The sequence below is a fragment of the Rhinatrema bivittatum genome, chromosome 14, assembly GCF_901001135.1.
Source record: "Rhinatrema bivittatum chromosome 14, aRhiBiv1.1, whole genome shotgun sequence".
Classification (NCBI taxonomy): Eukaryota; Metazoa; Chordata; class Amphibia; order Gymnophiona; family Rhinatrematidae; genus Rhinatrema; species Rhinatrema bivittatum.
This window is the reverse complement of record NC_042628.1, coordinates 45,167,294-45,182,590: the sequence shown is the minus strand read 5'-3', so window position 1 is coordinate 45,182,590 and position 15,297 is coordinate 45,167,294. Positions and strand designations below refer to the sequence as shown.

The 15,297-nt window shown below is 43.4% G+C and overlaps 1 protein-coding gene across 2 annotated transcripts in view; it reads left to right on the top strand.

The window, feature by feature from the left end:
• Positions 1–14,027, top strand: part of SRL (sarcalumenin) — an 87,615-nt gene extending 73,588 nt beyond the window's left edge. For both annotated transcript variants that reach the window (XM_029576236.1, XM_029576235.1), the window contains 2 exons: positions 6,765–6,998; positions 8,385–14,027. In XM_029576236.1, the coding sequence (XP_029432096.1) occupies positions 6,765–6,998; positions 8,385–9,196 (1,046 nt within the window). In that variant the 3' untranslated portion in view covers positions 9,197–14,027. The remainder of the gene's footprint in view (positions 1–6,764; positions 6,999–8,384) is intronic.
• Positions 14,028–15,297: the final 1,270 nt, after the last annotated feature.

The window sequence follows — 15,297 nt, the reverse complement described above, 5'->3', positions numbered from 1 at the left end:
TACATAATTTCAAAACAAAATAATAATAATAACAATACCCAAGCCCCAGCTGATTCAGACTCCTGGAACAACTGGGACATAATTTATAAACATAATACAAGACCTTAATCGCAGAAATTGACCTTCAGCTTTCTGCTGGTGCAGGTCAGCTCCACCGTGCATGCACTTTTGTCAGCAGTAAAAAGAGGAGCTCATGTGGATGTGTTTAGGTCAAGGTGGGAGGAAAGTAGTACAGATACAGTTGATTTTCAGTCAAATGGATGTGCCCTCCCCTCCCCCTGCCACACAAATAGCAGATACAAAGTATGTAGATGCTTGAACACACTCACTTTGCCCTTGCTAAATTCTCTTTGAAATTTCCTAAAGTACTAGCCCCCCGTATGCATTATCCAATCAGATGCCTTTATTGCCTTGTGTGTGAGACCCTCTTATATAAATTATTATGCCCTTAATGGAGACCCTCTTACTTGTTATGTGTGTTACCATGTAGGTCTGACAAAGGGGGGATAGAGAGAGTATAGTTATACTGTGACCCCAAAATTACATGAAAATAAATGGTAAAGTGGCAAAACTAATAATTGCCAGCAGTGTCTGTGTAATGTAATCCAGGTATCTCCAAAATGTATTTCAGAATTTAAGACATGAGAAATGAATACAATTCTTGTAGTATCTGTAGAGCAAATTATTTATTTATTTATTTATTTAAAATCTTTTATATACCGACATCCGTTTGCACATCGCATCGGTTTACAAGTAACTTAATAACTTTTAGGCAAAGCCTTTACATTGAACGGTATTCTGACTTATACCCCCAATTGATTCAGGATCAAAGCTCAGAAAGCGACAGAAGTATTCGTCGGGTGTAGCTGAAGAGTTTTAAATGCAGGGTAGCAAAACGTAATTTTTACCTAGCTTTGCAAAACTGCGAAGGCTGGTGCCAGAAATATCATAATTTTGTCTATTGGAAATAAAGTGTAGCTGAATTATTTGAAGAGATGTGGCCCCAGGGACCTCGGCAGACTGGGGCCCCGGATTTCCCTCAGTGGGCCTGTCGCCACACACACGTTGGGCCAGATAACTAAGGGCTGAGCACTGAAAGGAGACCAGCTCCCTATACCAAGTGTCCAGTGATGGCACTCTTATACAGCAAGAGGTGCAATGCATAGGATACATGAACTTACGATGAAGTGCCTTTAAATTTCACCTTCTATGTGTTTTACATTAGGATTTTAAGACAAATAATTGCTTTGAGGAAGATACTCCCACACACACACACACACACCCCCCATTCTGCAATGAATCAGTCCAACTGCCATTCCACCACATATAGTGGTGCTGTACCCCACAAAATGTAAGTGGGGGGAGGATGCAAGGCTGAGCAATTTCTGGTGCTTTATAATGTTTGTAAGAGACAATTTCTGAGCTCACGATTGACTGTCGAGGGAAATAATTAGTAAAAGCATTCTTTTTCTCATTGGATCCTTCTGAATTTTACCCGCCATGATTATTAATCTATGAATGGGGACTCACAAGACTTTCATCGTGCTAGCAGGGGCCCTCATATGACTTCTTTAGACGTCAGGAGTGCTCTGCTAGTCAATTTGTATATATGAGGCATTTACGGGAATTCGGTTGACATGGATGTCATATGCCTACGAAGGGGACTCCACACAGACCTTTGTGACCGAGGTTTTTCTCTACTTGGACAAGTCAACTTTTTTGTATTAATATTCCTGCCTTTTCAGTGCTTAAGAAAATATATAGTTGGTGTGGATAAACAGATTAGATAGGCTATATGGGCTTTTTCTGCTGTCATATTTTTATTTTATATTTTCATTCATTCCAGTGCACCCCCTCCTCATTCCACTTCCCCTCTCTTCATCTCTCCTCACACCCAGGTATTACCCCATATCTCTTTCTCTCTCCACCTCTTCTCTCTGTTGCCGTTGTTCCTCTCTCTTTATGCTTTCACCCAGCATTCACCCAGCCACCTTCAGCATTCATCCAGCCACCTTCAGCATTCATCCAGGATCCTCAGCATTCACCCAGCCACCTTCAGCATTCATCCAGCCACCTTCAGCATTCATCTAGCCACCTCAGCATTCATCTAGCCACCTCAGCATTCATCCAGCCACCTTCAGCATTCATCCAGGATCCTCAGCATTCACCCAGCCACCTTCAGCATTCATCCAGCCACCTTCAGCATTCATCCAGGATCCTCAGCATTCACCCAGCCACCTTCAGCATTCATCCAGCCACCTTCAGCATTCATCTAGCCACCTCAGCATTCATCCAGCCACCTTCAGCATTCATCCAGGATCCTCAGCATTCACCCAGCCACCTTCAGCATTCATCCAGCCATCCCAAGCTTTCAATCAACCAACTCAGCATGCATCTAACCTCCCCACTATTCATTCATCTAAGGATCGGCTCTGCCATACTACATTAATCATTTTTCTCTCAAAGAATACTTCCACAAGTCATCACTTCCTTTACATCTTAGAATATCATCTGCTGGCAAATCCCGTCAAAGTGTTCTCTTTAGTCCTATCATGATGTTTACATACCCGATACACACATTACACCACAACATCTGCTTCAAGATGAAGCCTATATTACGATATCAACCCATAACTCACAGAAATTTAACTCCGGTGATGATCTCTCCCTTTACGCAATTACTGGGGCTGGCCCTCTTCACCTTAACTCTATTCAATGCCCAGTCAATTACCAAAAAAACTCACATCCTTCAAGACTATCTGCTTGATGCCAAGCCAGACATCTGTGCCATCACGGAGACCTGGCTGAAGCCCTCAGGCACAGTCTTAATAAATCAACTTCCTACACAAATATATGATGTCTTCTCCTTACCCAGAAAAAAGAAAAAAGGGGGTGGTCTCCTCATAGCTGCCAAAAAATCTCTTAATCTCACTCTTCAATCTATCAATATAATACCCAAACTGGAGATAGGCTTATTCAAATCTAAGTCGCTCCAAATCTTCCTCACTTACGCTCCCCCTGGACTTTTAGAACAAGACGCCTCTCCTATGGTGGAAATCATAGCCAAATACGTAAAACTAGATTCTCCAGCCATAATCCTCGGAGATTTTAATCTTCACATCGATGCCAATCCTCGATCTTCTAACTGTGAAGCCTTCCTACCAGCCCTTTCTGACATGGGCTTCAAACACATCGACCAACCCACACATAAAGCAGGTCATACCCTTGACCTTATCTTCACAAATTCCAACCTCATTCCACTTTCACCCCCTCTATGCCTCCCGGTTCCATGGTCAGACCATTTCATGATCACCTCCACCATCAGGTCATTGACAAGATCTTCGGCTCCCCTTCAGGCGACCACTTTGTACTACAGGAAACCATGTCCTTCAGAAGACCTTGGCAATTCTCTAATCAAAGAACTCCCTAATCTGGATCTATCTAACCCCAATTCTGCTATTACCTCCTGGCAAAGTATTACTGAAATGATAGCCAATAACTTATGCCCACTGTCTAAGAAAACCATAGATCCTTCTCGAAAAAATAAGCAGCCATGATTCTCTAAGGAACTCCGTACCCTGAAGCAAAACCTATGACGGAAAGAAAAAGAATGGAGGAAGAACCCCAATCCCCATTCTCTAACCATATACAAAGCCGCCCTCCACCATTACAGATCGACAACGCTTTGAACAAAAAGAGATTTCTATGCCCACCGAATCCACGATAAGATATTCGACGCGAAGGCTCTGTTCTCGTACGTATCAGAACTCACCAAAACTGCTCCCCCTACCATCCCAGATGATACTGCCCAATCGAAAGCCAATGATCTGGCCTTATTCTTTCAGAACAAAATCTCAAACACCCTGGCTAGATTACCTACCAGCCCAAACTCACTGTCTCTGGATACCCTCCACCTACCAAACACTGACATAAGCTTGGAATCCTTTGATCCTACTCACACTATAGAGGTGGAAAATCTGATAAAAAGAATGAAACCTTCCACCCACCCTCTGGACCAAATTCCCTCCAAATTTCTGATTCTCATACCAGAATACATCTCCAAATATCTAGCCAATATTATCAATTGTTCCCTTTCACAAGGAATATTCCCAGATGCTCTCAAATCGGCTACCCTCAAACCTATATTCAAAAAACCGAACCTGGACCCGAACGACCTCAACAATTACCGCCCCATTTCAAATCTGTCATTTGTAGCAAAGATCATGGAGAAAATCGTAAATAAGCAACTTTCAAATTACCTAGAAGACCATAACATTCTACACCTGTCACAATACGGTTTCCGTAAAGAACACAATACCGAAACCCTCCTTATCTCACTCCTTGATCAAATATACATTAGCTTTGATAAAGGACAATCGTTCCTCCTAGCTCTTCTTGACATCTCTGCAGCTTTCGATACTGTAAATCATAATACCCTTCTAAATCGGCTATCAGACATAGGAATTACAGGATCAGCTCTTAGATGGTTCGACTCCTTCCTTAGCAATAGAGGTTATAAGGTTAACATCAATAACAAGGAATCCTCTCACACTAAAGCCCCATTCGGAGTCCCGCAGGGCTCCTCCTTATCGCCCACCCTGTTTAACATCTACATACTCCCTCTCTGCCACGTACTCTCAAATCTAAAACTTAAGTTCTATATATACGCAGACGATGTTCAAATTCTAATTCCCATATCCAAGTCACTGGACTCAACACTCAAATTATGGAACTCTCACCTGCAAACGATTAACCATCACCTTTCAAGCCTCAACCTGGTGCTCAACACTTCCAAGACAGAACTATTGCTAATTACCCCAGAAGGCAGTCCCCTCCATCACCAACTGCAATCTAACATACAAATACCCCACGCTAGAGATCTTGGAGTCATAATTGATAGCCACTTGAACCTAAAGCAATTTATAAAACACACCACAAAGGAGTGCTTCTACAAGCTACAAGTACTTAAAAAACTCAAACCGCTCCTTTTCCATTACGATTTCAGATCTGTCCTCCAAGCCATTCTGTTCTCCAAGATTGACTACTGCAATTCCATCTTGCAAGGTCTCCTGGCTTCTACTATAAAACCCCTCCAGCTGCTCCAAAATGCAGCGGCGAGAATTCTGACGAATACTAATCGGAGAGCGCATATCTCTCCCATTCTAAAAGATCTTCACTGGCTCCCAGTAAACTTCAGGATTCTCCATAAATCACTGACAATTATCCACAAAAATATTCACCATCAGACCCCACTCGATCTTCTACACCCTCTCAAATTGCACTCGACGGCCAGACCCTTAAGGGATGCCTACAAGGGATCCTTGCATGTTCCTCCAATCAAAATTGTATAACACTCAAATATCAGAGACAGGACATTCTCTACCACAGGTCCCTCCATCTGGAACGCCATGCCTCCGGACCTCAGGCAGGAAACCTCTCTTCTGACTTTCAAAAAGAAACTAAAGACATGGCTGTTCTGCCGTGCCTTCCCCGCCTCTAGCTCAACAGCCTGACCTAGAACTGTTCCATCACTTATGTAAATAAACAAACGCTAATTACGCTCAAAAGTCATCATGAGGTCGGCTCCTAGCCTCCCTCCCATACTCCATTGTATATAGTACTATATCTTGTTCTCCCTCTCTTTTTTTCCCACTCCCAGTTAAGGCTTCCTTGTTATATTGTAACTTTATGCTCCTTTTAATATATCTCTTGTTGATTGGTTGGTTATAGTTACTGCTTAGTTCGATGTAAACTGAGTTGATTTGATTTGTATCAAGAAAGTCGGTATATAAAAGCCTTTAATAAAATAAATAAATAAATGCTTCACCTGTTTTTCTATATTGCTCAGAGCCCTCTCTTCCTGCAGCCCTCTCTCTCTGCAGTCAGTCCCCCTTTCTCTTTGACCATTAGCCCACTATAGCTCTCCTTATCCCATCAGAAGCTGTGTGCCTGTGCTCTCCCCATTACTAGGCTGACACAGAGGAAGCTGCTGTTTCCTCTATTGACTCACCTGCAGTCACTCTGAAGCCAGGAAGGACAGGAAGTGGTAGTGTGGAACACTGACATGGCTCCTCTGTTTCCTGCCCCCGACCACAGCCAACAGGAAGCAGCAAGAGTCAGGCACGGAATATAAGCACTCGCGTTTTCATTGTGTTTTGCCCAGTTCTCTCTTGTTCCTATGGGCTTGTTATTCAATGGGTGCCAGCATCTTCCAGGGTTACAGAGTCACGAGCCTTCATTAACGGTTACTGATGGAGGGGCGGACCCCCTTTTTTTAATTTGCATTTAAATCAGGTACATCTTGAGCAAGAAAAGATGTACTTACATATAGAAATGGTACATTTCAGGGAAACCCCTCTCCTGCTGCCTGCTCTTAGGCTAGCCGATGCAGCATCAAGCTTTGGTGAGGGGCCACTGACTGCAGCTCCCTCCAGATCCCGTGGGGATGCACCTTGAACCTGACCACTAGATATCACCATTCAGCAGTGTCTGATTTCCCTCCCTCCCTCACTGTCCCAGTCCCCCCTTCCTTATGGCCCATGTGGATTTGTAAGGTTATACATACTGGACCAAGATAAAAGTTTTCATTATGGTGTGGTATCTGCTTTTCTGCCAGAAAACTTTTCTCTGAGATTATACATGCAGAAATATAGATCAGAGGGTGTTTTGAATACATAACCACATGCTTTTCACAGGCCTGGGCGGGGGGGGGGGGGGGGGGAATGATACACATGCTCAGCTTTCTCCCTCTGCTGTCTGTGTAGGTGCTGAACCCACCACCTCCGAGTTCACCGTGCTCATGCATGGCCCGAAGCTGAAGACCATTGAGGGCATCGTGATGGCAGCAGACAGTGCCCGCTCCTTCTCTCCCCTGGAGAAGTTTGGGCAGAACTTCCTGGAGAAGCTGGTCGGAATCGAGATACCCCACAAGCTACTAGAGAGGGTGTCCTTTATAGACACTCCTGGGATTATCGAGAACCGCAAGCAGCAGGAGCGAGGTGAGATCCTGTCATGGCCACTTGCACAAGGGCTGGAGCTTGTTTCTTGAGATGCAGCCTGGCCGAAAGTAAAATTAGCTGATGCAATGGCACCGACCTTACGTGCTAACAGTCCTGTCATCTGAGGACACCTGCTCCACGGGAATTTATTTTATTTATTTAATTTAGCAAACTAGGAAAAATTTACAAAAAAAAATACACCACCACACAAAATACCAGAAAAAAACACCTATTCAACTCCTCCATAAGACAGCATATAAATACATATAAAAACTATTAAACATATAAAAACCAAATAAAATCCCTCTCACCTGTGAGCTGCAGGTCCCCATTTTCACTCTGCAGTAGCTGAATGTTAATATGTGTCATATAAACTGATATGACTAAACCCATGGATACCGAGAGGGAACCGAGGGATAATAGTCCAGTGGTGCTCCACTGGTCCTTTGGACGCTCTCTAGCCACTTACGTTTTCGGGATAGCCCTAATGAATAAGCATGCAGTGTATTTGCTTGCCCTGCCTCCAATGTGTGCAAATACATCTCATGCTTATTCATTAGGGATATCCCAAAAACCCAACTGACTGGGGGTGCTGGGGGTGGGGGTCCAAAGGACTGGTTTGAACCCCACAGCAGTAAACAAGAGGAGCGATATTTGAAGGAGCTGGGCGTCTCAATGCAATTATGGACAAGCAACCTGGATTTCTAAACAGTGACTTTGCTATTTATTGTTCCTTCATGAAACTCCCAGCTTAAGAAATCCAGTCCCTGAAAATCCAGACACTGGGGGAACAAGAAAAACGTTGTAGCAATGCATATCTGTGCTCTAAAAGTAGTAAAACATGACAAGGCATATATACTGTAGTGCCCCATGAAATCCACTTCTTCCGGGCTGGAGGCATTCAGGTCTGTTAATACCCATGAAGCACATATCCTCTCCTGCCTTACTTCTAGAGCTCAATGCACCCTCCCTGAAAAAAGAATATATTATAAGTACGGTGCTCATCTCCCTCTCACACTCTGACAATAGGGCAGGAAGGGAAAGGTAATAAGAGGGCAGTGCCAGAGGCAAACACACCGGAGGGCCTGCATGGAGTGCTGCAGATGTCAGTGTACAAGTTATCCTGTGGAGCTGATATGATGCAGAAATCATCTGGTCAGAGAAGCACTAAACTCAGGGTATCCACATAGAACAATACATATAAAAACCATCATTTCAGTACCAGAGTTTTATTATTATAACATGTTTTGCATGTCTGGATTGCAACGTGTGAATTGTACTTGTACACAGATGTCACAGGCTGATACTTTTGACAACTAAGCTATGCCTCAGGCTGAATAGAGACTTCTGTTATAAAATATTGCCCTCTCCCTCCTCTTCCTTAAGGTTACCCGTTCAATGATGTGTGCCAGTGGTTCATTGACAGAGCTGACCTCATCTTTATCGTCTTTGACCCCACCAAGCTTGATGTTGGCCTGGAGCTGGAGATGCTCTTCCGGCAGCTGAAGGGTCGGGAGTCCCAGATCAGGATCATCCTGAACAAAGCAGATAGTCTAGCCACTCAAGAGCTGATGAGAGTCTATGGTGCCCTCTTTTGGAGTCTGGCTCCCCTGATCAATGTCACAGAACCGCCGAGAGTCTACGTCAGCTCTTTTTGGCCAACAGAATACCACCCTGAGACCCACAAGGACCTATTCCTTAAAGAAGAGATTTCCCTCCTGGAGGACCTTAACCAGGTGATAGAAAATAGGTTAGAAAACAAAATTGCCTTCATCCGCCAGCATGCAATCCGAGTCCGCATTCATGCCCTCTTAGTTGATCGCTATCTGCAGACCTATAAGGATAAGATGACTTTTTTCAGTGATGGAGAATTAATCTTCAAGGACATTGTAGACGATCCAGATAAGTTCCTGATTTTCAAAACCATCCTAGCCAAGACCAATGTAAGCAAATTTGACCTTCCTAATCGTGAGGCTTACAGGGACTTCTTTAGCATCAACCCTATCTCCAGTTTCAGGTTGCTGTCTCAGCAGTGCTCCTACATGGGAGGATGTCTCCTGGAGAAGATTGAAAGAGCCATCACGCATGAGCTTCCAGATCTCTTGGGAAGCATTGGCTTAGGGAAGAAGCCAGGTGTCCTCAATTGTGACAAAACAGGGTGTGGTGAAACCCCCAAAAACCGCTACAGGAAACCTTAACAGTGTTTAATGTAGCCATTCATGTGTTCCATTGGTGAATGAGCTTATGTCTTATCTGTCCAAAAAAAACCCCATGGTTTATTAACCCTTTGAGTGCCAAACTGGCAAGAGCTATAATGAGGACTTTGAGTCATTGACTTCAATGATAAAAGAGAGAAATTAAATGGAGATAGGATAGAGGAAAAAAAAACTGTGAATCTTGACATGTTAATTTTATGCTATTTTATTTCCAAGAGAAAGCACAAGGTAGGCCAAGGGTAATGTGCTAGAGCTGCTCTGCATAGGTTCAGGATGTTCAGTCTTTCTATACACTAAGGAGATGGGAAATAAGCATTCGCGACAAGGAGCCTTCCTCCCCATCCCCACCACCACAACTGGAATAACAAAGGAAAATTAGTGATCGCTGCTGGGAAAGAGCCAGGAAAAAGTGGTTCTTTAGATGGCCACTGTCTTGTTTCTAACATATTTTGTTATCTGTCACCATAAGCCACAGCTCTTTCCTAATGAGCTGTTTTTTTGGAAATGGGTTCAGTTGCAAGGCCTTGATGTTAACGAAGGAAGAGGAATAAGAGTCTTTGTCATGTTTCCACAGAAGATGCTGCAAACTGTGAGTCTCCGGTGGGCATGGGAGAAAAGAGCAGGAAGTTAACCAGTCAGAAGAACAGGGTGGTACATCCTCCTGCTTCCTCTCTCTCACTCTCAGTTTAAACACAGAAGCAGAATATGACATTGGATAAGTGATGATAAACCCCATCTAGTCTGCCCAAGTTCCCTCTCTCAATTCTGTAAGCCCCTCTTGATCTCCAACTCTGCCCTCACTTCCTTGAAATGAAGGATCCTCTGGACTTATCCCAGGCTCTCTTGAATTTTGTTACTGATTTTTGCCTTTACTACCTCCCATGAGAGGATGCTCCATGGTTTTAGGTGAACGTCTCCTCACATTCCTGGAGGCGATTAGTGTATGCACTGATTGAACTTCTTCTTACTGCATTGTAATCAAGGGAAGGACTAGCAGGGCTCAGAGGGTTAATTGATTTGCAGTTTGACTTTGTGTCAGTGTTGCATGTTTATTAGAAGTCAGGGTGACTGAGTTTTTATGGTATTTAAACGCAAGACAGTAATACTTCCCAGTTTTGCTGCAGAGTTTATAATTCATGTCAGTTTCTTTTTTTTTTTCTTTTACTAGTCTTTTTACTTCTGGGCCAGGAGGTAGAGATGGTTATCTACCCGTTCCATTACTTGTCTGTGTCAGCTATTTTTCACCTTTCTAGCCACTAAAGGTTACAGTTACTGAGAAGTTTCTCTTATTTTGTGCCTGTGGCATAGTCTGCATATATCAAGCGCTAGCTCATGGTCTCCCTTCCAGCGCTCGAATGCTCATAATTCTATGCTGGCAATGACTTCTGATCATACGCATGTCTGAAGCAGTGCCGCTCTGTATACAGTGAGTTGGGGTCTTTGCAGTGGGAAGAGAAAGCTCAGTAACTTACCGAATCCAAACCAGGGTTGTTTAAATCAGGAGGTTCTGAATGGGGTTCACGGGGAAAATATTCATGCCCATAGGAGCAGGAGTGCAGAGTTATTTACTCAAGGAGAGCTCTGCTGTAACTGGCCTACCAGCACACAATGCAAAACCGCAACAAACATGAGGAGTCTGAGGGAGGAGAAGAAATGAGCACTCAACATTGTAAACCAGAAACTCAAAGAGTGAGTCACTAAGACCTTCCTGACTGCAGGGCTCTGATCACTAGTGATTTTTGTGGAAGGAAGATTTCATTCCAAACAAGAGGAAAGCAGAATTTGGATTGCTTAAAAGGTGCTCTTTTAAATGCACCTTACAGGGTTATGGAGAATTTGCTTCCAGGGTTCATGAGTTGGTAAGGCTGGAGGTGAGTGTCCAGTGCTTCCACTGGAGAAATGAGAGCAGATGCAGAGGAGACAGACAGAATGTAGCTGAGGAAATGGGAGCAAGTTTGGATTCTGTATGTAAGATGCGAAGGGCAGGGTAGGCAAAGCTGTAAAAGATTGTACAACGGGCATCCAAGCAGGCATGGATAGGAAGAGCTGGCTGATGAACTGACTCAGCCACAGGGGGGCACCTGGGAAACCTTCCTCCTGTTCTGCTTTCCTTTCCTTCCTTCCTTCTCCCTCTCTTCCGCTCCCTCCTGTCGCCTTCCATGAGCGTTGCTCGTTCTGCATGTAACACTGTGCTCCTGAGGACGGGAAACACGTTGCTGCTGTCTGTATAAATAGACTTGATGTTGCAAGTACCACCCCATATCAGTCTGTCATTCTTATGTGATTATTCTGTCAAGGTTTATTACTTTTATTTCTCTTTTCTCATGTACGTGTATTTAAATATTTTTCTTTTTCTTGTTCTGTTTTCATAGATTTACCTCTTGTCCTCGTCTTCGTGAGGTTTCTTTCTTTCTGTTGTCACCCCTGTGTCTTCTCCTCTGCTCATAGCTCACTCTCAGTACTGCCGACTTCTCTTGTGCTTTAGATGTTAGTGTCGCTGTCTTGTTCTGTGCCACGTGTCATCAATGAAAGATCAGGGCTTTCCATCCAATGCCTCTGGCCCTGTGGCAGAGCTCAGGATCCATAACTAGTAGGAGCACACTTTCTCCACGCATAGTATTATAGTAACATAGTAGATGATGGCAGTCTGCCCAGTTATTTCTGTCCACACTGCTAAAGATATCTCCCAGCTGTGAGCTGTAGAAGCTGCTCTGCTTGTAGGATATCGCTCCTTAACCAAGCCAGTTTTTGTTGTCTTCTTCTTTGGTTCTCTACCATCATACCATACAAGTTCCCATACTTAATCTAACACCCACCAGCTCCCCCCCCCCCCCCCCAACTTACCCCTAAGCTTTGTAATATGCTAATTATCAACTCTAGTGGGTCTGTTGCCCAAATGTCTAGCCACCTAGGATCCGTGACCTTGTTGGTTAATAGATACCTTGGCTGCTACCAATCTGCCAGCAACAAACTGGCTGGTTTCTAGGCAGTTTTAGTCTATTAGTACAAACCTGGCTACTCCATGACTTATGGTATTGCTTGCTCATGCTTCCTTTACCTCCCCTTGTTTTCTTATCACCTCTTCCCTTGCCTCTGCTCTCAAGGGAGTTAAGAGTGGGTTACTTGCAATAGTGCAACCTCCCAACCTTGTCCCTCCCACTGTCCCACCCCTGCTTCAAGTCTATCACGTTTTAGGTGCTACCATCTCTGCTGGCAGGTTATTCCAAACATCTGCCGCCCTCTCAATAAAGAAATATTTCCTCTTGGTTCCTCTTCCTCCCTCCAGCTTCCGAGCATGACCGCTTGTCCTTGAAGTTCCTTTTCTATGGAAAATTTCACCTTCCTGTAATTTGGGGAGGCCTGTCAAAACATTTTTTATAGTAATTCTAGAACTGTCAAGAAAGTTTATGGTAAGAATAAAAAGAAATAGAAGGAAATTATAGAAACAAGTTATGAAAGCATACTATATAATTTAACATGTTAATAAAAAGGCTGAGTGGAGACTGAATATTTCTTTTAATGTATTTTCTTGCTTCCTCCCACTCCATCATTTATTTTAATTATAAGCATTCAGGGGTCTGGACCATGTTCCTTCACCCTTTTCACTGCCCCAGGGCTTGTTGGAGGTGGTTAATGAACTTCAGTCTGCAAGAGATATGACATTTGGAGGATATTTTAATTAAATTGACCAGTACCTTGCTCAAGAAAGGTTGGGAAGCTCTGTTGATCTTAAAAGCTTTGGTGGAGGGGGAGACCATCTGCAGTGTGAATGGCCCATGGTAGAAGAGGGCTGGTAGATACCTTGTCTGTTTACTGACACTCATTCTCTTATCTGCCATTATGTCCCCAGGAATGGAAACCTCTAACATAGAATCTGCTGTTGGCAGAAATACATAGCACTTGTATATGTCATTTGCATGTATTGCTCCATGTGAAAGCAAAATGTTGAGTTTGTGTTGTTAAAACTCTAACTTTTAAAAATTACATCACATAGTGACCATAGCCCATGGACTAAGACCACATCTGCATAGTAGTGATTGGCCAAAACTGCTGTTTGGTGGTCTCAGTACTAGATGACCAAATTACCTCTCATGCCTTCCCTGAAACCTCTTCCCCTACCCTCATTCCTGCTCTCACCTCATCCTGAAATGTGGAGCATGCAATAGACTTTGTTCAAGCACCAGGAAGAAGATTTGGGTCACCCAACTGCTATATGCACTTCTGCTCCAAAGTGCCCCAAAGGCTCCATGGGTGCTGGAGAAGGTGAATCCAGCCCTGATCATGCTTTGTTGCTTTTTATTTCTGTCCTGGTGCAGTCTGGGCTTTATAGACCTAATTTCTTTGCTGAAATGTAGGATTATATGCATCTGGCTGCAATGGAAAGGAAATTATGGAAATCAGAACTGGCCATAAATGACCCAGTGTGTACCTAAACTGGTAGAGGTGGGGGGTGGGAGTGGCAGTGGCGGTGGTGAGATTGGTCAAAGGAAATGAGAAGGAAACTCTACAACCGCACCTCTGCTCTACAGAACCTACTGGAGAATGCAATAAGTTGACATAAATAAATAAACATGCTTTGGGAAGCAGTTTTGAGGAAAAGAAAACATAGTTTAGAGGCCTTCTACTTGTCTCCAAAGTCACTTAAGTCACATTTCTGTGTTATCTTTTTAAACAGCATTTTGGACAGACACACAAAGAAGTAAAACACAGCTGTATATTTCTAATAAGATTTTCACAACAATGTATATGAGGATAAAACTTGTCAACCTTTGGACTCCTCCAGTCTAATAAAGTCTAATATTTCAGAATCATATTTTATGGATTAATTTGCTTTATTTGTGTTTCTGAGGAAGGTGACTCTCAGTGGAGCCAGAAGAGTCCCAAGAAGCATAAAACTAAGTAAGTGGCAATAGTGGGTGTTGGGACTGCAGTGATCTGCAGCCTCTGGGACACAAGTTCTCCCTCTTATCCTGAAAGACCAAGAGATCTAATGAGTATATCTGTACCCAGTGTCTCTGGAAAAGCTGTTAATTTATCATAATCTTAGTAAATGCACTAACATTTCCATACTCACTGGGCTAATACTCTTTTCTTCAGGTCAGCATTAATGGAAAGAGTTAACTTTCTAGACACTACAAACTCAATCAACAATGGACAGCCCTGGATTTATCAATAGGTACCTATTATGCCCTAGCAGAGCAAACATTTAGGGGCAGCAGGCTGGCTAAGATCTACTGCCTTCCAGCTCTGCTGAATCTCATTCAGCAAAGAACAACTCTCTGTTATCCTGAAACAGGAGGTGAAAGCACCAAAAGTGCCTGGGGAGGGGGGTGGGTAAAATCTAACTCCATCCCTGTATGAACACTTGCAAACATCTCTAAACAGAAACCAACTGACAGATGCAGCAACCTTCACAGCTTCTGTTTCCGTTCTTCATATGCAAAAAAATCCATTGTACACAACCAAGCTACAGTGTTTGCTCTGACCCAACGGACAGCAATAAAACACCTCAAAGCTCAACTTAATCCTTCACACAAATGAGCTATCACTCCTAAATCATTTCCAATAAAATGGCATCCTCACTCAAAACACCCAGGGAAAACCTACGGCAATACAGGGAAAGGAAAAGCATGGAGTGGGCACCACTTTTAGTAACAGCAGGGATTTTTTTTTTTCAGGGAATACTTTATTGGTACTGATTGAGTATTTGTACCTTTTTCCTCCACTTGCTTGTTTGCCCTGAAGGCCTTCAAAAAAAAGAAAAAAGCAGACTGCATGTACATATGAGTACTGGCACTTTCTTTTCCAGAAAGAAAGCACTGAGTAACATGCAATCAAAGTAGAAACCCTAAGGAGAATTATACACTACTACTGGAGGATGAATTACTGAAAGAAATCTTACCTGCTCCTCCAGTTCTAGCCTTCCAACAACCACCTAGCCTGAAACAAAAACTTAGAAGAAGCAAGCTCTAAACCAGTGACAGCGAACTCCAGTCTCGAGTGCCACAAACAGGCCAGGTTTTCAGGATATCTATCATGAATATGCATGAGAAAGATTTGCATGTGCTGCCTCCATGGTATGC